The sequence below is a fragment of the Rhineura floridana genome, chromosome 6 (genome assembly GCF_030035675.1).
Source record: "Rhineura floridana isolate rRhiFlo1 chromosome 6, rRhiFlo1.hap2, whole genome shotgun sequence".
Classification (NCBI taxonomy): Eukaryota; Metazoa; Chordata; class Lepidosauria; order Squamata; family Rhineuridae; genus Rhineura; species Rhineura floridana.
Window position 1 is genome coordinate 68,209,770 of NC_084485.1, and position 22,301 is coordinate 68,232,070.

The window sequence follows — 22,301 nt, forward strand, 5'->3', positions numbered from 1 at the left end:
ATAAATTTATAAAATTTGTATTGTTCCTTAAATGTACTGGTTTTAAATTGCTTTTGTGTGTTGATTTTACCTTGACAAGTTGCTGTCAGACTTCTTATTGTACAAAGTGACTGATAAATGTAAAACGATGATGATGATGAAGCAGAGGGTGTAGGGACAAGCTCACAAACAGAATGTGCCAGAGACTGATGCACTTCTTGGTGTAATTATCAAGCAAACATAGCTGGAAAGTGCTGCATGCTATCCTTGAAAGGACATATTTGGAAGGCAAAAGTGGTTTGCTTCCATAGTTCGAACTCTGCCCACATCTGTTTTAATATGTTTTAAAGTCTTTTGTTTTTAAGATGTTATAAAGTGCTTTTAGTGTTGTTGCTTGCCACCCTGGGCTCCTTCTGGGAGGAAGGGCAGGTGATAGATTTAATAAGTAAGTAATAAATCAATCTGCAAGATGGTGGACAATTAACACTGGTGCATGATGTGATGTGGAAGTCTAGACTGAGAGCTGTTGCATCCCATTCAAGGTTCTGCTTTGACTAAGCTGGACAGTGAGGTGAATATCTCCTTCCCATATCTGCTGTCTTTGAAAAACACAGCCCCATATTTTGGACTCTTTTTCTCTTTTGAACTCTGCAGTTTGCATAGATGAAGTCTCCCCTGGAGGAATAATGAAGATACCGTCTGCTTTCAGCAGAAAAATCAATAAACCTTGCCCATGGGTTGACTATCATCCATTTGGGAGCTAGCATTCCAAGCTCTTAGCAGACCATATAGACCACTTGACCTGCCCTTCTTGCCCATAGTGTGCTGCACTTCCACCAAACGAATTACTCATTTATGTACAGAGGCATTGAGAGTGGCTTTGTAGTTTTGATCTTAAGAGCTTGTGGTCCAGTTACAGCGACTGGGAATGCAAGCTGGCAAATGCAAACTGATTATTACTGGGACTAGCTCATTAGTGAACAGACTTTTAAACCTCAGAGCTCTCTAGGCGAGGGAGAGGGAGAGCATGAGAGCGCATGAGCACTGAAAGCCAGAGCAAGGAAACAAACCTCCCAGATTGACTTCAGTGTTTATGTGGATAACTATGAAAGTTTTTCTAAGTCTTGGGGGCTTTTTTCTGCTCTTGTGGAGCCCTGGCAGTGAGCAAAGTGACTTAAACCACAGTTTGACTTTCTCTGCATTGATGAAGGACAGTATGTGTGTATGTGTGCAGGTGTGTGCCTAAACAGCTCAGAGATCTGAGTATATCACTTTTGGCACCACTAGATCTCTTAGCACTTTTCAGTATGCACTCTCTGTATGGCAAATCTCTTGTGGCTGCAATGGATTCTAGTGAATGGCTGCCTGTAGAAAGAACTCAGCCAGCCACTGCAGGGGAGTTGGGAAAGAATGTCCCAGACTTGAAGCCAGAGAACCAGTAGGAGCTATTGCAATAATTCTTATAGGTGCTTACGATGCTTTATTATTTTTAAATGGTGATGTTGCCATCAGGAGAAAAACCACTTTTTATGTAAAATGCCTTAACTAAAAGCAGAAACAAGAAATTTACATCAGATGAGAAAAAGTGACACTGCCAACCTAGAACCCACAGGCGCCTCCAGTTTTTTTTTTAAATAGTTATTTTATTTTTTTCCTTCCAAAGGAATCTGGCACCATATTTATGGAGAGGAAAAAGCCTGTTCATGAATTGCAGTCTATACCATAAGGCATTTAAAGGCTTTAAAGGCTGCAGAGGGGTGGCTACCTCCTTGCTTGTTCAAATAATGATTTATTAATGATGATTAATGAGTTGGACTGGGACTGTGGACAGCTTAATTTAAATCCAACCACTGCAATTAAAATGGCTCTCGGATATTGCACTCAATGCTTCCTAATCACCCCGTTATCCCATAGTGTCTTTGCTCAGTTTTTCATTTTCCTGAACATCTGGGTCCCTAATTTATTCTCCTAGGTCATGCCCTGCCTAGAGACCGTTTCTGAAATCTCAGGTGGCTGAAGCTTACCAGCTTGCCTTTAGGTAAACAAGCAACCTTGAGATGTAGCCATGATGGTGTGGGTAATGAATTCTGGCTTCTGATCCTTGTCAAAACCCCTTCCTAAATACCATGGGCAGAAGGTGAAGTGCAGACTATCTTAAGGGCAGTGAAGGCAGCCTTTCTCAACATGCATAATTTTGACTTCTTATAAGGCTTAGAGGATTGAGATTTCTGCAGGGCTTGGTGCAAGGAATATACTGCTTAAGCTACTGTCTGTAGCACTTGGGAACGGGGAGAGTTCTGTTGGTGTGTAGGAGCCACTGTTCAATTTCCCCAGTGCCCCTATAAAGACAGCCTTGTAGAACCATTCTGCGTGTGCTGCCTCATGGTAGGGATGGGAGACAGTAACTGCTAAATCGCACTTGGTGCTGGATTCTGACTGAATTCGACAGTTTGCTATTCTTTTGGACCAGCACCATTTTTTTGTGGTGGACCGCGGCTGTAATTGGTACAGATTTTCCAGCTGCAATTGGCAAGATTTCCCCCCTGAAAATTTCCCCCTATTTTTTGTAATTATCTTTGTAATCAGAGCTGCTACATTCATAACTGCAGGTATGATAACGATCACCATTCCATTATATATTATGGGGGGAAAGTGTTATCGCAATATAATGTAAAAAATACTTGTTCTGCCCTAGGTTATATATGTCATCAACATTAATTGTCAAATCATCCTGCAATTTCATGTTTTTCAAACAAGACATCTCAGAGGATTCTGAATCTCCATCCTCTTGCACAGGAAACATTACGATGATGAGACTGACCCACGGTACCCCCCACCCTGCTTTCATTGCTGATGTCCTGAGAGCTCTCTCTCTCTCTCTCTCTCTCTCTCTCTCTCTCTGTGCTAAGTGTGTGCGCGTGTGTGAACAAAAATAGAAGGTGGTGCTAGTGGTGGTGGTGATGCTGCTGCAGTGCTGCTGACAAACTAATTTGAGAATAGTGAATAGTGAAAGGGAGGGGAATCATTAAGCAGCACATCAGTTAGCCCGGGGCAAGAGACAGACTCAAAGGCTATTATCTGCCTCACTGATAATGTAAATAGGAGGGGGAAACATAAAGCACTGTGATCATTCACGTAAGCTACCTAAAAATTACATAAAATTTTCCTGCCTCCAAAAAACCACGTGGAACTGTTATAATTCATGTAAGCTACTTAAAAAATGTATAATTTTTCCCGCCGCCAAAAAAATACTGTCATCACTTACATAAGTATTTATGTTAATAATTACGGGGGTTTTGCCACTAAAAAAAACCTGCTGATCAAATCACCCAAAAAACACACACTGCTGATTGAATGTGCCAGAGCAAGCAGGAACAAAAACAAGGGAGGACTGGGACCAAACGATGGACTGTCAGAATACAGGTGGATCGGAACTATGCAGCAAACCCCATCCCTAGCCTCCTGTTAAAGCAGAAGAAATGCTGGCTTTTAAAAACAATGCTTTATGGCATAGGGACTTTCTTTTATTGCATCTGTCTGGAGAGCTCAACACAATCTGGAGTTCATAAATGCTGCCTTGTTACAAATAAAACTGGTGGTTTTTAGGGGCGTGTGAAATCTCTGTCCAAGCTCAGACACGTGCATACCTTGTGAAAATGGCACATAGACTGGGATTTTCTTTCTCTTTCTCTACCCATAGGTTGAAATGAGATGAGATGACCCTCATGTGTCCTTGTTGCATGTCTGCCTTCTTGGCAGGATGCATAGTGCTGGCTGCAGAGGGCATATTCTAAGTGCTCCTCACATCCCCTCCATCCAGTTGGAAATCTCTTGAATGAGCTGTTGTGTAGAAGCCCTGCTCTATTGCAGCAATGCTCTCCAAAGATCTTTGGAATCCCCCCCTTTTATTTTTATCAAACTTCCTCTCTTCCCCAAATGAACATCCCAACCTCCCTTCATAGTTTGGGCATCAAGACTGCTCACTTCTGACGTACTTACCTTTAATTCTGTGCTCACACCCAAATATAAACTCTAGGAGGGTTAGCAAAGCTGGTAGCAATGAGCAGCTGCCAGGGGCTCTCCGCTGCTGCTGGGGCCCCTCCTTCCCAGGCCTCCTCTAATGAGCACAGGTTGGCCACCACTAAAATTGTGGAAAAGGCCTGCAGCAACATGATATCACCACTGTGCTGTTTGAGCAATTGCAGTAGTAACCATTTGACACATACTGGAAGAGTGCCGCCTCCCACCCTCCTCTGATGGCAGTTGTAGTGAAAGCGGGGAGCTCTTCCCCATCTGCTCTCACTGTCCTAGGAGTCAATCCCCAGCCTTGGGCAATTGATCCCAGCAAATCCTGGTTTGCCAAGGTTGTGCATGTCAACACCAACCCTGCAAGGTAGTACTGCCACCACCCTTCAACTGGTTAGCTACTCTGGGGCGAAGGGAACCCCAGAGCTCACTTAAACACCTGAGCCTCTCAGGACCAGAGTCTAGATACACTCCTGGCCCCTTCTGAAGTCTTAGGTAAAAACGTTTCTCTGTTACACGGTAGTTGTGGTCAAATGGCAAGGACTGAATTTAGGAACTGACCCCTTTCTCTAGAATAAACACACGTTAGTTTAAAGTAATTAAAGTTTATTAAAAATTACCAAGTCACAGTCACATCAAAGGGATGAAAAAACGATGTTCCCACAGCACCTGGCGCCTCCTCTTGGTTTCCCATAACAAAGCAGGGAGTTTTACGGCCTTGACGGAACCAGGCCCCTTCCACTGATAAGAAGGTGCAAAATTACTGTAAGCGGGTACAGCTGTGTTATAAAAATTACCAAGTCACAGTGATGAAAGAACAACAAAGATTTAACTGCTTGCTAGCAAGCTAACAAGGAAGATGTCAAGGGGAAGAATTCCCCATAAGGCTTTGGGAGTTAGCCATTTTAACTGCAGGCCAGGGTAAGGCTGGCAAGCTGGCATGACAGCAGTAAGCCTGTCTTTTCTTCACTGTGTTGGGGCCTAAATAGTAAGAGAAGGAGAGGGGTGACAGCCTCAGCATAGGGGGTGGGACTCATGCCAGCACGGAGAGACCATAGAGGGTCCAATCCTAAGGACCCATTCATACCTGGAGTTACCTTTGAGATCCCTTGTGTGCAAGGTTTATGTGACAGCAGTAGGCAAGCTATAGCACAAAGGAACATAGCACATGCTTTCCATATTCTGTCAGTCTTGGTACAAATGGCCACATGCTCTCATTGATTTTGCATGTGACAATCTGCAAAATAGACATGTACTATTATCAATGTACAAATGAGATTGTTTTGGTAACCTGCCCAATTGCTGCACCGGGAGTATATGGCAAAAAAGCAAGGCTTTGTTTCCTAGAAGGATGCTTTAAACTGCTGGTCCCTCCTTCCAAACAGCTTCCCCTAGGACACCTTTGCTGCAGCTTTAGTGTGATGCATTGCATCAATTTGGTAGCTTCTCTCACTGACTTGGCAGTTAACTAGCAAATTGCTTTTATTCTCAAACCACATGTGCCATTTTTTTGGATGTGTAAGAAATAAAAGGGAAAGAAACAAAAACAGTCTAAGAAATAAAAGGGAAAGAACACTATTATCTTTTATATTTTTAAGCATATGCATGTTGGGATTTCCAACAACATTGTACAAAGTTCAAAATAATGGAAGTGGGGAACCTTGTTAGGTTTTTCTCTGGGCAATATCATATGAACAAATCTCAGACTGCGTAATAATAATTTTACAATGAGCATTTTAATTTTTTTGAGGGATAAAATCTTTTGAGCACTACATTTTAGCTCTAGTTTTAAAGGGTAGTTTTTGAACCATTGAAGAGCACATTAGCAAATTGACAACAGCTTTTATTTAAAGATTTTGTAAATATCAAAAGATAGGTAGGACAGATGTGGAAATGGAGAATGGATCCACTCTCACAAATTGATTTAATAGTCATTTAAATCTATAATTCAATAGACTTCAATGGGATTTAGGGTTGAGATAGATATATCTCCCTCAAGGACCAAGTGTTGATCTGTTTTCTGTCAGATATGGAGCTGAGCTCTTATTCTTTTTGCCCTTATTCGTCTGCTGAGGCAAGCACCTGGCTCCAAAGCCAGCCTGGATTTTTACCTCTCCCTCATGCTTTAAGCAGACTATTAGTTGTTGGGTTTGTTAAATCTTTCCCCCAAATGCCTGGTATGTTTATCCATTTAAATGTTTATTAATTGCCTCCCTGCCCTCCCCCCTCAACCCGCCGCCCAAGCCAATAAACACACTTGAAGCGTTGCTCATGGTTGGGGGAGAGTGGCTTCATGATTCCTACAAGGGCCAGCCAATCAACACCTCTGTATAGTCCAGTGGGGAGAATGAATAAAAGAGCCTTCATGAGTCCCGCAAGGCAGAGCCAATCAGCACTCTGCACAGCTGACTCCTCCTGGAAACAAACAAAAAGTTGCATGTGGTCATAGTTCAATGTGGACATTTGTACAATTGTCCCAAAATGTACATATGTGTCTCTGCCTTTAGCTAAGGCCCTTATCTGTAAGACTGAAGGTGAGGTTTTCTCAAACTCCAATCTCCTGCATTATCAGTTTCCTTTAACACAAGTGCCTTTCTGCGGAGGAAAGCAAATAGCCCTATTTTTTACATAACTTCTAGTTGTATATGTTTGATAATGACACTGATTTTATTTTATATTGTTAATATCCATTCCTTGTGCTGGTGCATACCAAATATTTAACAATGCCCTGGAATTTCATGCCCTTCAAACTCAAGAGGTCAGGCAAACTCACCTGTAAATACTCCTTTTCCTACATGCTCTGGTTTGAGCCATATCAGGCAGGGATGTCGCACAGTGGAGTAGAACACAGGAGACAGAAGGAAAGAAATCCCCCATAACAGCATTTTGAAACGCATGAGAGGAAGCATCTATAAATATTATTCCATTCAGGTTATAGTCTGGAGAATAGAAGCGAGAAGCAACACAGATTAAACATGCCAGACATGCTTCTTCTGTAGGGCAAAGAACACTTAAAGTTATACAAGCACAGATGGGGGTAGAAGCACCTTCTTTTAATTTGTCATGCACACCTATTTTCAAGCGCCAAGTGGGATCTGGAAGGGATCTGAAGATGAGAAAACTAGCTTGGAAATAGACCTGATCCTAGTTATTTGGCCCTCCTGGGCAGGAGCTTAGGAACATAGGAAGCTGCCTTATCCTATTTGTTCATCTAGCTGGTCAGATTATTGGTTCATCTAGCTCAGTATTGTCTACACCGACTGGCAGTGGCTCTCCAGGGTCTCAGACAGGGAACATTCCCAGTACTTACCTGGAGATCCCAGAGACTGAACTTGGGACCCTCTGTGTGCAAGGTAGATGCTGAACTACTGAGCTATAAGTAGGGATGGTAGGATCTGTCCATTTCTGTTCTCTCACTTTCTCATTTTTTCCAATCGTAAATTTGGTTATCTACATTTCTGCGGCAGTTTGTGATTTTTTTTAAAAAAAACCAAATCCTCATGAAAATTCTTTTCCATTTTAGTGTGAATTTGTCCTAACAAACACATTTGTGTATACAGTTTTGACTAATGTATATATTTTTGGAAGCAATTTCTCCTAATATAATGCATTTTGTTTGTTATTTTCACTAATGTATTCACTTTGTACACATTTCCCCTTAATATCTGCATTTTGGTAAACATTGGTTGGTTGGAGAATTGCACTGCAAAATTGGGAGGTGCAAATTTCAAGGGATGGCTGTGTTTTGGTTCTCATATTGTTTCAGAAAGTCAGAATTTGATAAATTCAGCTTTAAATGTGAACAGATCAAATCTGTCCCCCATCCATAGTGGTGTCCCTTCCCCTAGAATCTGGAACATAGGCATCTGCCTTACAGCAGGTCAGACTGTTCATCTAGCCCAGTATTGCTTACTCTAACTGGCAGCAGCTCTCCAGAGTCTCTTACAGAGGTCTTGCCCATCAGCTGCTACCTGATCCTTTTTCACCTGGAGATGTCTGCATGCAAATCATGTGCTGTATCACCTAGCTGTGGTTCCTCCCGAGGATCTGGTTCCCTTGCTGTTCTGCTAGCTGTACCACTTCCTTCTCACTCCCTGAGTTGATTAGGAAATATATGAGGAGTACATCCTACATTTGCTCAGCGACTACAATGTGTTTTCTTTCCCCTTCTGCTAGAATGACAAAATGGCTGAGGGCGGGGATGCACTGCAGAGCAGCAGTGGCGGCAAAGCAAGCCACTGAAATTGGAGCAGCAGAAGGCCCTAGCACCTCAGGCCCCCTACAAGCTCTATCAGAATTAAATGTTTTCAGTGATCCCATGCCTGCTTAATGCCAGCTATTACAAGCCAGCCTGAATAAGAATGCTTTGCAACACTTCCTGAAAAATGAATGCAAAGTCTTCCTATTGTAGCTGTACTGTTGGGACTTCTGGCTCTTTTTTACTATCTCCTTTTTCCTGACTTTAAGGTTTGAGGGTTTGTTTGTTTTTTACTCCTCTTTTCTTTCTTCCCTTTAAAAATAGAGCATCCTCCCCCCTTTCTCTCTCTCCTGCCTCTGAAAACTGGCTTTCTTGTGTGATGGCAGCTGTGCTGGTCTAGACCAGGATGTAGGCTCAACAGAGATAAGACTGACCTTTCCTCTTGAACTGGCAGGTGAAAGGGTCAGACTTCCTGTTGCAACTGCCCTTCAGCCATAGCACTGCTTCTTCTCTTGGCCTGTTACATCACAATCATAGGCAGTGGCTCAAATGTTAGCCTACAATACAGGTTTGGGTTTGCACTGCAGTAGATGCATGTGGGTCTTAAGCAGGCTTTGCTAGGAGGTCATGAACTACAAAGAGGTTGTAGTGCAGACAGAAACGGTAAGCACTCCAAGTTGCGACTTGACTAACCTCCCTTCTGAACTTTCTTCACTTCAGTACAATGTTTCGCTACTGTTGTTGCAGTTGAGTGGAAAACACTTTTTAGAAACCCTCTGGATTAAGTTTAATCTTTCAAGCCATTCCTGAAGTTTACAAACGCACATTGGAGCATTCTTGAGCAGTTTTTTTTTACGTTGAATGGAGAAGTGTGTGTGTGTGTGTGTGTGTGTGTGCATATACTTTTATATAAGGGCATTAAGTATATATATATAAAGTGTGTGTGTGTGTGTTAAAAGTCTAGCTATGGAATTTGTAAAAAGCTGTTTCTCAGCTGTTTCAGGGAGAAAAACTGAAGCTTATAAAAAATACATGACACATCCAATATCTCCAAGCTAAAGCAGTTGCAGAGTTAGGTTATTTCTGTGCTGTATATAAGACGCTACAGGCTCCTTATAAACTGCTCTTTCCTGCTTAGATTATCCTCTATATAACACAGAAAAAAGCTCTTTAGTTACAATTCTTGATTTCTTTGCTTCCTTCCAGCAAATATCCACTGGGAAGTCATGAATACATTCAACACTGCAGGAAGTTTGACATTGACATCCGGCTACAGTTGATGAAGAGGAAAGCTGTGCGCAGTGATTTGGCAAGGACGGTAAATATTTGCTTGCCAGTAAGCAACAGAGCTGGGTGTTGTCTCTGACATTACTATGTGTTCCACCTAATCTAAGTTTACTTGTATGATGGTATGGAGGGTGGAAAAATTCCCGGTATGTTGGGGATACAGAGTAACCTTCACTGTTAGTCTTGATTGTGTTGGGAGGCCTGCCTTATGAGGGAAATCTGCAGCCTGCCAGTGTCATTTTCTATCATCTGCATTTATATTTGGTGTTTGTCTTTCATATTGGCTATACAGCAGCACTCACAACTCTTATTTCAAGGCCATAGGTATATTCTTAACCATTCTTATTGTGGAATGGCATGAATCACAAACGGTGCGTGTTTCTAATATTGCCTTTAGTCTAGAGTCCAAATCTGATACCAGTGTGACTTCTACTGGATGAAGCAATACATGAAAGGAAACAACAAGATCTCTTGATGAACCACAAGTTGTAGCCAAGTTTTGTTACTGCTCATTGTTTGACTGGGGCAGATAAACCATGAGGCCTAGGTACACAGTGGCAGCAGGGCCAGCGAGGAGCACAGTGACCTCAGTCTTTGCTCAAGAAACCTGCGCATTTGCTCATTCACACTAAGCTACGGTTTGGCTTAGCGTTACATGTGAACAGGACAAGATGCTTTTGAGTAATTGCCTTCCTTTATGCAGGTGAATGATGACCAGAGTCCTTCCACACTCAACCACTATGTTCACCTCCAGGAAAGGCCAATCAAGCAGACTATTACCAGGTAAAGATGAATGAAGCAGCAGCATTTTTTTTGGAGGGGGGTATATGTATAGCTTCCAAGGAATATTCAGTCTAATGCTAAATAACAAAAAGAAATATAAGTAGACCCAACACTGGAGTTTTTGATTCAGGCCAGGGACATTAACATGACTCAGGCCATTTGCACGAAGAGCCATCGCTTAGTGATAGAGCACATGCGTTACATTCAGCAAGTCCCAGATTCAGTCCACAGCATCTCCAGGCAGGGCTGGGAAACACTCTTATATGAGACCTTAGAGAGCCACTGCCAGTCAATGTAGATAATTCTGCGCTCGATGGGCCAACTGCTCTAGGCTGTTTGATAAGAAGTGGAATCGGGGCCTTGCCTTAACAGGGATCCATTTCATCCATATGCAGCAGATATGACCAGTTTCCTTTGTCTCTGACAAGCTGTTTGTTGTTTTTTCTTCCAATAGGCAGGCCTTGAGCCTTCTCTTTGATACCTTCCACAATGAAGTTGATGCATTCCTAGCCTCTGAGGTGAGAGGATAGTGTTGGGAATTAATGCTGTGGTGAGTGGAACAGGGTGACAAAATCCTAAAGTGATATTTTTAATACATGTAGAACAACACATAGGGCTTTGGTGTGGTGTGAGTGCCTTTGTTTTGGTGAGTATTGATAGATGTAAGTATCACACGCTATCTTTGGGATATGTCCAAAAGATGTTGTGATGAGGAACCCAGCAATCCTACACCATTTCCCCTGACCCTCAGTTTTCCCATCACAACATTCCATTGTTCTTCTCCTAGCTTGACCCATTCCCCCATATTCTCAACCACAACTCCAGATTCTGTGGCTTGCCTCTAACAGTCTGCTTTACCATCAGCAAGATGAGAAGTGAGTGGCTTTACAGTTGCTTTGCCTTCACCCACTTTGGAATAAAACCCTCCATATTATACGGCAATATAACATCCGATTTGTTTCAATGGGCATCACAGATGCTTTTGAACATGCTGAACATTATTCTGGGGGGTATTCAACGATCTTTGTGTGCTAGCACTAGAGTTGGTGCTGGCACAATGGGGTTCCCTGTCCTTCACACACCCCGCACCATCACCAAATCTACTCTGCGGAACCCCCAGAACAGTTTTAGGGGGGACGCGGGAGGAAGAGAGGGGGAGATTGTTCTGTTGCACAAGGAGCAATCCTTGCACTGATGGCATGATTGCCTCCATGCTACATTGTACACCCCACACAATATTATTATATAAACTTTGTATGTGAAAAGATAGAATAGGACGAAAAGACGATGCAAACGTTTTTCTCTGCTGCAGTTTCCTCAAAGACCTTCCCATATCACCTCATTGCTGTCTCATTGTTTTGTTTCCTGCTTGAAACTGATAAGGTTGTTATTTGGTTGTTTTTTTACTATTCCACTAGGGCTAGGCCTCCTATAAAATAAATGCCCTGAACCTCACTTCTCCCATCTCATATTACAGTTAACTGCTTGCTTGCTTCTCCTCTTCCTCATTCTAGTCTTGAATCCTTCATGAGAGTCAGATATTAGGCGAGGGCTGCCAGCCACAAGTGTGCTTGGGACTGCAGCCAAGAGGCTGCGCTACATAGCAACATTCGTTATCAGAGCAGAAAACAAACTGGGTGTAGTGAAGTGATCCTCAGGTTCAATTCTTGAAATTGTCAGCAGCTTTTCTAGCAAGTTCTTACCTACTCTTTGTTTCAGTTTCCCTTCCCTTGTGATAAATACAGTCAATAACACACTTTTTTTTGGCCTGCCTTTACAAGATCTTGTGAAGCTTAACATTCTAGTGTCTGCGAAAGGCATTAAGATTCAGCTAGAAAACATTTTTCCCATTTTGAAACTTCCACATAATCCAGCCCTTAATGCAGAGATTAGAATACATGCTCTAGACCTTGTGAAGTAAGAGATAGGAGGGGAGTTAGCAGAAGACTTTGACAACCTAATAAATTTCCAGTACTGAGAGTAACTTTTATAATTCCATAAAATAGGCTGCAACCATGGACATATTCAAGGCCTGCTTTAGGTTTGCGAACTCTAGCTGACAGCACAGGAACAATATATATTCAAAATGTATAGAATTTTTTCATACGAGCAGCTAGAATTGCTTTTGCACACCTCTTTTGTGTTCATGTCTGTTCCTTGCTAATGTTGAAGATAGAGTCATTAGTAAACTGAATAGAGCAAGAACTAGTTTAATCCCCTTGTGTCAAAACACCCTTATGGTCAGATCATCAGGGCTGGGAGCAGAAAGTGTGTGTGTGTGTGTGTGTGAGAGAGAGAGAGAGAGAGAGAGAGCGCTCTTTCTTATCCATTTCTAGTGGTGAGTCATAACAAGACTATCCAGGAAATCTCAGCTAAATGCAATATAGTTCTCTAGTACATCATCTCAAGGTATGCGCAGAATCCTGAAAATCCCAGATTTGAATTTTTAGAAAGAGCAAGTTGCTTGATCCTGTGGTTTATGAACATGGGGGGGGGGAGCTTTCATAGATGGACAATGTTTGCGGGTGTGGTGGGGATTCCAGTTGCTAGACAGCAGGATTTCTATCCTGTGATGGTTGTCCATCTTTTCCCATGGTCCTAAATTATTTATCCCTTCCCACGTATTTGTATGGGAATATTTGGCGGCATATGTACTACCTCCAATATCAGAGGCAGTATGCTTCTCTGACCACCAGTTGCTGGGGCTCACAAGTGAGAGATTGCTGTTGCTATCCTGCTCGTGGACTTTCCATAGGTATTTGTTGGGCCACTGTGAGAGCATGATGCTGGATGAGGTGAACCTGTGGTCTGATCCAGCAGGGCTCCTCTTACTCCATCCTGGCCCCACCCCAACCCCAGTATTCCATAAGCTTTTGCTATTGCCGCCATTGCTTAATGGGATCCTTTCTTCTCCTTCAACTGCTGTACAGTGAAGGAGGAAAACTGGGCCCATTTTTCCACACCTGTATGTCTCTAAATGTTGACTCCCTTGCAAACCGTACTGTGACTCCTGGCCAATGGATTACCTGCATTTTGTAGATTTTGTGTGCAATGAGCAACAGTGCCCCTTAGTGGCAATTCCACCTATATAATCTGAGGTACCCAGCCTGGAATTATATTGGTGGAACGAGCCAGCAATATCAAATGGCTTTGTGGGTTCCAGGAAACTTGGTCTTGTCATTAGGACTGTGGTGCTGTCAGAGCAGGACTTTGGCATAAAAGTCCAAGGTCCCATTAAGTACACCATTGCATTAGGACGTGTTTGAACTCAACAGAGAAGCTGTGTTGTTTCTCCGAATGCTGCTGTGTCAAAAGCCAATCTTAGCCACAGAGATGATGGCCAAGGTATGAAGATGACCATGATCAAGACCATATCTCTTTCCACTCTTATGACATTGGTTGAGTCTGGGATATGAGCAGCATGAACAAGCTCTCTTGTCGTTTGTTGAGCAGCTCTCTAAGATTTGTTGGAGTTGGTAGGCCCCTCTTTATGTTCTCTTTGGACAAACTCACAAAAGATACTGAGATTTTGCTGCAGGGCAATTGCCAAGCTTCTGTCTGGGAAAGCCAAGTTTAGTAAGAGCAACATTTATGTGATAAAACAAATACTGAAGAAGCAGATCCTAACTTTCAACAATCTTTCAGTAGCAACTGTTGACTGGAGTCAAAAGACTACAAGTAATAACAGGGTTATGAGTAGATTTGTGGTGCCATTGCTACCCTCATTCACCTTGATCAGGGGTAGGGCATCTGTGCCCCTCCAGATGTTGCTGGGCTCCAACTACCATCACATCCATTCATCATGGCCATTGGTCAGGGATGATGGGAGTTATAATCCAGTAATAGTTGGAGGGCCACTGGTTCCTCACCTGTGTCCTAGATGTTGCCTATATGCACAACTCTTCTGAGGTGGCGCATTGATTTTTCTTCCTCTCATGCAGGAATAGCCAATGTGGTGGCCTCCTGATGTTGTTGGACTACAGTTCCCATCAGCCCCAGCCAGCATGGCCAACGTGCAGGGATGGTGGAAGCTGTAGTCTAACAGCATCTAGAGGGCACCACATGGCTACCCCTACCCTAGTGACACCTTGAGCATGCCTGCTTGGGAGAAAGAAATGCAAAAGAGAAAAGAAAAAGAAACTGAAATTATTCAATCTGAATAAAGTCTTCAAACCCTTTGGTCTGGAGTAGCTCTAAAGATGTCACTGACACTAGTCCAGAGGAAGTTTTTTGAGGATTGTGACCTCATCACAGGGCAGGGATAGGTGGGAAACAGTCATTCCTCTCTTGTCCTCAAATTTTGAAGGAGCCTTTAAATTAAGCTGGCTGGTTTCTACATGACAATTCTTGCCAGCTTTGGGAAGTGATCTTCCTAACATAAAAGTGTCAAGAACCCATACTGCTAACTATCTATTCTATTCCCCCATCATAATTCAGACTGAAAAGAGATGGGACTAGATAAAGGCCAGTATCCCTCCCTGGTTGTGTTCTATGAGATACAAGATATTACTTTTACTATGTATGCACATGGGGGGGGGAATGGTGGTCTTACTTTATCTGGATGGAACATTTGAAAAAATGCTTCTGATTAACCAGCATCATCTGTGGCTCCTCACAGCAGCTCAACGGTATGATTCAGTACAAAACCGTGCATGAAATTGAATGCATTTTTGCATCTTAACTTGTAGGTTTTAAAAAATATAAATTGCAGCAGCTGGTGGTGGTGGGGAGCTGATAATTACCAGGATCAGAGGTGGCATGGAGAGGGCATTTAACCCTTCTGCTCCAGACCTGAGAAAAATCCCTCCTCTGAAGCTGGTATGGGACTTTATTGAAAGGAAGTTTCTCGCTGTCTCCAGTAGGGGATTTCCTCCCAATGCAAATGAGTTTCAGAAGAGTCCCCCCCCTTTGAAGCAGAGGAGGAAAGGATTAAATTCCCCCTCTCTCCCTCTGCAGTCCTGCATGTTGAATGCTCAGAGTAAGATGATTTTAACATTAAATCTAATTTTGGCCCTTAATTGCTCTATCTGGTGTTATCTTGAGTCATCAGCTTCAATTCTACATTTAGGGAGACTTCCAGTTGAAGGCAGAGCGGGTGATCCAGTCTGTCATGGCTATTTGCAATGCTCTGGCTGCTGTGGAGTCCCAGGAGATCACAGGAGCTCTGAATCAGCTGCCACCTTGTCCATCTCGCATGCAGCCCAAAATCCAGAAGGTAAGAAACGGGTTTATGTCATAAAGCAACAAGATTTAATCTGAACTCCTAAATTAAATAAGAGAGAATGATGAGAGTAGCTTTTCTTTCAGTTACGTCTTTTCAGACAGTGGAAGACTCTACTAAGAAAGGATAAAAAATGTTGGTGGAGCAACTTGGTTTTTGTTCTTGATGCTGAAAAGCCACATTTAAGCTTCACTTGCATTATTTTTTGCCATGTATGAATGTTAAGTCAAGATATGTGTGGAAGAAAAGTCAGGTATACATTCTAATCAATGTAAAGGTTTTACATTCACATTGTGCACTGATTAATGAGGCTTTTTAATGTATTGATTGTAAGTCAGTTTGTTACCCTCTGGACAGAAGCAAAGTTCACATTTTAAAATAAACCAAATAAAAAACTGTGGCATGAGTTACAACAGAGGATGAAAAGTGTTGTGCGGATTGAAATGAGGGATAAGTAAGGATATTGTTGCTTGTGTTGCTGAGGCCATAATCTCCTAAGTCACTTATCCTGAAACACTTGCATTGACTTCAGTGGTCAATGGCACATAGTTTGACCAATCACAAGTGGTTTGCAAGTTGTAACCTACACTTCAGAATATTTGATCCATTGTTTCAGAGCTAAAAGCCATTTTTCTCATTTTTGGTGTTTATTGAGCCTTTACGTGGTTATATAGCTAAGCTATGATTGGCCTTGGGCTTGTGCATCTCCCCCCATCCCCTGTCCTCTGGTATGTCTCTGAGGAGGAGGCTTTTGCTTTCATTTTCAATTAACCACAGTTTATCATTATGACTGAACCCAAACTGTGGTTAATCTTAATTGTGATTTAGGGAAACAAACCATCAGTACCATGGCTTGTTTCCCTTAATCAGGGATGGGAAACCTCAGGCCTGGGGAGACAAATGTGGCCCTCTAGGCCTCTGTTTGGCTCTTAGGACAGCCGTGTCTACATCCTCCTTGAGTGTTTTTGTTTGGCTGGACTGTGTCCTTGAACACCAGTAATACTTCTTGCTTGCCTGGATGAAGGATAGAACAGGTGACCACACTGTGCAAAGGTAAAATTCACATTAATTGATTTGCCCACTTTTGTCCCCTGGCCCCTACCAACTTGGGCATGTGGCCCCCGGAAGGTTGCCCAGAAGGGAATGTGACTCTTGGGCTGAAGAAGGTTCCCTACCCACTCAGAAAGGGGAGAGGGGATGGTGGACCTGATCAACCTAAGCTGGTCTGCCATGATTGAACATTACACCCTAACAAAATCCAATTGCAAGTTTTATTTTAAACTCTTCTTTCCCCCTCCCATCAATTTTACTGTACATTTAATAATGAGTGGAGATAAATGTGTGGCTCTGGAGAGGTTTCTGGCCCACTCGGCATTGGGAGTTGGGGAGGGTAATGGAGAAACTATGTGCACTTATGCATATGTAAGCTTAAGCATAATTTGCTATTCAACTGTTTTGTAAAAATACTTCTAAAACAATAAGTAAATAAGGACTTCTCTACATGTTACAGAAGTAGCAAACCCATCTATTACTAGGCTTGTTTTCACAGTAAATCATGAGACAGGTACCTGTTAGGTATTTAAACATGTGTTGGCTGCAAAAATACATTGGTCTTCTCCCCCACAGGACCAATAATTGATCTCTGCATTGTTCAGTAAACTTCCAGTAAACTAAATGTGTGTAGCCATCTTGCATACTACGTGGCTCACGGTGTAAACTGCAGCAGGTTTACTAAGCTGCAAGTAGGATGTGAAGCAACCTTAAGTGGTTTGAGGATCAATAAGTGAAGCTGCAATCTTATGCCCCCTTACCTGGAAGTAAGTCCCACTGAACCCAGCAGGATGTACTTCTGAGTAAGCATGCAAAGGGTTGTGCTATTGGTCTGCTATGCTAATGTCAATGGATGGTGTAATGAGCCAAGCCAAAAGTTGCAGATAAACAAGTCAAGAATGGAAGGACCAATGAGGAACTGAAATCAGAGCAAAACACACCCACTTTTCTCTAATCCATGCTTACCTCGGTACTTTGCTGGAGTGGTTTTATCTCTTAGAGAAACCCCTCATTCAATATGAGGATATGTAGATAAACTCAGTCAGTGTTCCTCAAAAGGAGGCCATATTTAAACAGTTGATGACCTTGTCTTCAGATCATCTTTTTCTCATATCCAATGACAATTTTTATGGTTAGAATTCCTACAAAGCTGGAAAATATAGCTTCTTTTCTTTTGTTCTGGCAGTTGGATGGGCTTGAACTGCTGGGAGTGGAAACACGTTGACACATGTTATACAAGGTGGTTGGCTCAGGGAGTTGCTTCCATTTTGGTCTGATTAACATAAAATATTTCTGTTCTGTTTCTCTTTCCTGAGCAGGATCCAAACACTTTGGCAGTGAGGGAAAACAGAGGTAATTTCTCTTCTGCTGTTCTTGCTATTGAATTCTGAAGGCTTTTAACTTTCTGCTGCCTCCCAAGAGTGCTTTTCTAATTTGAAATTATTGCATATAGTTATTTATTCAAAATAATAATAATAATAATTACTACTACTACTATTACTATTATCCCTGAATTCTCAGTTTAGAATTCTGAGTACCTAGAATTGATATGCCATTGACCAGACTTTTCAGAGCAAGGTGGCTCCCCAATAATAATGAAAATTAAGAGCAGATTTTCAAAAATACTGAACACCCAACAGCACTTAACGACCTTGAGGGATTGTGTTTTCGTGTTGTAGTCAAACTAGACATAATTTAGGAGATCCTTGAACAGGAATCTCTGCAATGATTTTTTAAAAAGTTTAAAGCAGATGTAGGCCCCTTTAAATCCACTCCACCACCACTCATATCATAATGCCATTTTCCCAAATGAAAGTGGTAAACACACAAAATCTGTTGTTTGCTCCGCAAGGGGAGCCATATGGATACCTATATGTTTTGTCCCATGGGGCAAATGTCTTCTGAGGAAAGGGATCTGTACCTGTGGGAGACCTCCAAGATCCATTCCAACTCTAAAATACTATGGTCTGTGCTGTGTCTTCTGGAAGCCTGGTCTTCACTAGGTTGTGAAGGGGTTTGCTTTATGACAGATGCCCCCTTTCAGGTATTATTAGAGATGAGGTTAAGAAACTTATACAGGAGCTGCAGGGTTATGTGTGCTGGCCTCACCCCCATTGTCCATCTTCTTGTAAGCTCCACTTCTGAGCTTCCCACATTCACTGTGAAGGTTTGACTAGGGCTTCTAACCACATTCAGCTGAATGAGATTAGAAGCCTCCCCATGATCAGGGATCTTGCCCTGATCGTGGGGAGGCTTCTAAATGTGTTCAGCCAGGTGCAACTAGAAGTCTCCTTCAGACTTGCATTCTTAATATATGAAGGCCAAAAGTGGAGCCAGGGAGGACATAGTGTTGTTATGTGAAGCCCATACACAAGTTGTTTAAGACCAGATCTAATCATGTCTGAATAGGGTTAGAATATAGTGCCCTTTGAGTGTTGATATGCGTCAGCAAGTCTGTGTTTTGCTTGTATTTTTCCAAGGATGAGTATTTCAGCCTGTCAATTTACAGATCTTGCAAATTGTGCTCTGTTTGCAACACAAAAGTATGAGACAAGACTGTGTGCATTCAGTGCATTATAAATGTATATTTATAATCATTGATATACATGTGTGTATAATTTATGTATAGTTTGTAATTTGGATTTGTACTTCATCTTTCAAATATATTATTACGGTGGCTTATGCTAAAAAATTTAAATACTAATTAATTGTTAAAACAAAAAAATCACAAACCCACACTGAGCAACATTCTATGCCAAGTTAATCTATATTCTGTGGCAAGAAAAGCTAACTTCTGTAACCTGTATAAATTATGGTAATTAAGCAGCCTTTTTAAAAAAGTAAATTTCTAGTCGTTGAAGCTGCAGAGGTAGTCTTGAATGTATATGTGCAATGTCTTGCAGAAGGCTATGGACGATCTCAGCAGGAATTTGTGGTGAACAGGAGACAGGACTTCTATGCTTTGCATAACTACTTGCCCCTCCTAAGATTAATCAATCAATCAATCAAGATTAATAGAAGAATAAGTTATGGAAATAAGCAAATATATGCAGATTTATTTGCATAACCCAGACAGTGTTTGGAATTCAGTTTTTCTTAGAGCTGAATTGTTTTAAAAAAAAAAAAAACGGCAAGTGACACAGCCCTGCAGAGAGTGATGTGTAGGAGTCACTGGGATAGCAACATTTCCAGAAGGGGCTAGCAACATTGGAGATCAAACCTGGAAAGGCTTCCCTGTTGCCAGATTGTCCATCATGCATATTTGATCTGCAGGGGCATATTTGTGAATTCTAAAGTGCTTCTATCAATTCCCTTCCCTTACAGAGAAGGTTGTGGAAGCTTTGACAGCCTCCATCTTGGATCTAGTAGAGCTCTACTGCAACACGTTCAATGCAGACTTCCAAACTGTGATTCATGGGAACAGAAAACATTATCTCTCCCAAGAGGCCCGGCTCCTCACCTGTCCCCTGTCCTTCACTGTCTATGCCACTCATCGCATACCCATAACCTGGGCTGCAAGGTAAGCAGTGACATCTTTTCTCTAGTACCTAGCAAGGATCACACGGCTCTTTGTGTTACATCTTGGATTCAAGTGTGTGTATGTGGGTGTATATACATGCAGAGGGTTTTCAAGTGCAAGATATTCCACACACAACCTTAAATGCCAAACTAGATGTAGCACAGGAGATCTATGAATAGGGCCTCCCATGTTAATAACAGACATGGGTGTGCATGTGCAGATTTGGACTGGGATTGTCGAGTAGGGCAAAGTTTTTTTTAAAATGTCCTTTCTCCCCACTCCATTTTCCCCTATTAAAATCACACAAAGACACCCCTGAACCTACTGTTTTCCCAGCACGTGGGTGGTTATTATCCTTTGGAGCACGTCTCCGTTAGGCAGCTAGTGTGGTTGATCCTCCAGCAAAGACCAATTAGGTACATCACCCTGGCCAGAAATACAAATTGGCCTGGCTAGTTTGCACATCATGGTAAACCATGCTATGGCTTACCAGGACCGGGCAAACGTGCTGGCTTCTGGATAGGAGATCACACCTGCTTTGTTCCTCCCCCATCCTTTTAGTGTAGTGCAGCGTGGCTGCTAAGGTTTGGCTTAGGGTGTCAGTTGAACCTGAGGTTAAGCTCTACAGCTTGTGGTTAAGGAGGAGAAAGCTTAACCATGATCCTGAGTTTGGATGACATGCTAAACCAAACCTTGGCATAACTGCCGTGCTGAGCTAAAAAAAACCAGGGAGAAGCAAAGCAACAGCAATCTCTGCAGGAGCTTGCACATTCGCACTAAGCCATGGTTTTAAATCTGAGTTGCCCTTTGCTGCTAAGATCAGCTATGTGGCCTTAATGTTACATTTTCCCACCCCTGTCCCCCTTCTGACACGTTCTTAGAAATCAGGCTAGGCAGGGGAGGAGGTTTACCAAAACCCAGCACTTTGTATTCCAAATCCTTTCTCCTTGAAGGAATAAGACTGGCTAGCCAAGGTCAGAAGACTAGAGGAAAATGACGTATAATGGAGTCTGTAGACCTGGCTCAGCCACATTTTGACCCTTCTTCGGTGCTATTTCTGTAGGTTTCCTGGAATGCTCTAGGAGAGTCCTTCAGTCTAGGCACCCTGCCTCCCTGGCTCAGTCCTATAGATAGTGGCAGATGGCTGCTTCTCAGCCTGGGCTCCTGGCCCTCAACCAATGACTGCTAGCAGAGGGGAGTTGCTTAATGGATACAAAAACAATAGGAAGTCTGGGCAGGGAGGGGAGATTCCTTTGTAAGCAGCCTTTTACTTGTGTGTTTGTGTTTCACTAAAGATGGGGCAATGCCTGGGAGGTGCCCCTTGGTAATCCACATCCCCCGGCAGCAAAGACGTGCAAAAGGGGGATGGGGAAGTGATGGCAACATTTGCCGCCACCCCTCCAGGGACCTCTTGCCTTTGTCCCATCCTTAATGTATTCCAATGAGGGACTCGGAACAAAGGCAGTAGCCTGGGAAATCCAGGCCTGTCTTGACCTTTGATGCCCCATAGCCTTCCCTGCATCATCGCTTGGCACCTGTCACATGGCCGGCCCTTCTGACAAGAGCACCATGTGATGGCATTCTCAGTGGCGTATGTCAATCCAGCTGGCTGGGAAGGAAGTTGAGAGAGCGTCTCCAAAAAAAAAGATTGCAGCCTGAGGGAAACACTCTATGTTTGGACTGTCGGGGGCACATGTGTGAAAATCTGAGGGAGAACTATCCTTTTTGAGCCTCCTCTCTTTTGATCTTCAGATGGAAATGGATTGAGTTCTGCCTGAGACAAAGGGTTTCTGCTCAGATTTGGGTCTGATTTGTGGGAACCAGGATTAAGAATGAGCCTGGCTGAAAATTCTGACGCTGCCTGTGACTTCGGATGATAAGGCTATCAGTGGCAACTAGTCACGAAGGCTGTGTTCTGCCTCCACTATTGGAGGCAAAGGGGCTTTGAATACAAGTTGCTAGGAAGCTGCAGGTGGGCAGAGTGCTGTTGCACTCAGGTCCTGTTTATGGGCTTCTCATGGGCATCTAATTGGCCACAGTGAGAAGAGGATGCTAGAATAGGGCCACATTCACACCAAATATTTATTCCATTGTTATTCCACTTTAAACAGTCATGGTTTCCCCCAAAGAATCCTAGAAAGTGTAATTTGTGAAGGGTGCAGAGAGCGGTTGGGAGACCTCTCTTCCCCTCCTACAGCTCTAATTCTCAGAGTTCTCTGAGAAGAGAGACTGACTAT

The 22,301-nt window shown here is 42.7% G+C and overlaps 1 protein-coding gene and 1 long non-coding RNA gene across 4 annotated transcripts in view; one reads left to right on the plus strand and one right to left on the minus strand.

Moving 5' to 3' along the window:
• Positions 1 to 22,301, plus strand: part of PIK3C2B (phosphatidylinositol-4-phosphate 3-kinase catalytic subunit type 2 beta) — a 127,400-nt gene that overhangs the window by 47,103 nt on the left and 57,996 nt on the right. For all 3 annotated transcript variants that reach the window (XM_061632210.1, XM_061632212.1, XM_061632211.1), the window contains 6 exons: positions 9,410 to 9,521; positions 10,194 to 10,273; positions 10,728 to 10,791; positions 15,342 to 15,488; positions 17,864 to 17,897; positions 19,869 to 20,064. In XM_061632210.1, the coding sequence (XP_061488194.1) occupies positions 9,410 to 9,521; positions 10,194 to 10,273; positions 10,728 to 10,791; positions 15,342 to 15,488; positions 17,864 to 17,897; positions 19,869 to 20,064 (633 nt within the window). The remainder of the gene's footprint in view (positions 1 to 9,409; positions 9,522 to 10,193; positions 10,274 to 10,727; positions 10,792 to 15,341; positions 15,489 to 17,863; positions 17,898 to 19,868; positions 20,065 to 22,301) is intronic.
• Positions 5,525 to 8,772, minus strand: LOC133387443 (uncharacterized). Its single transcript, XR_009763482.1, has 3 exons — positions 8,638 to 8,772; positions 6,779 to 6,944; positions 5,525 to 6,420 (listed from the first exon to the last, which is right to left on the minus strand). It is a non-coding gene; the product is annotated as an uncharacterized LOC133387443 (long non-coding RNA).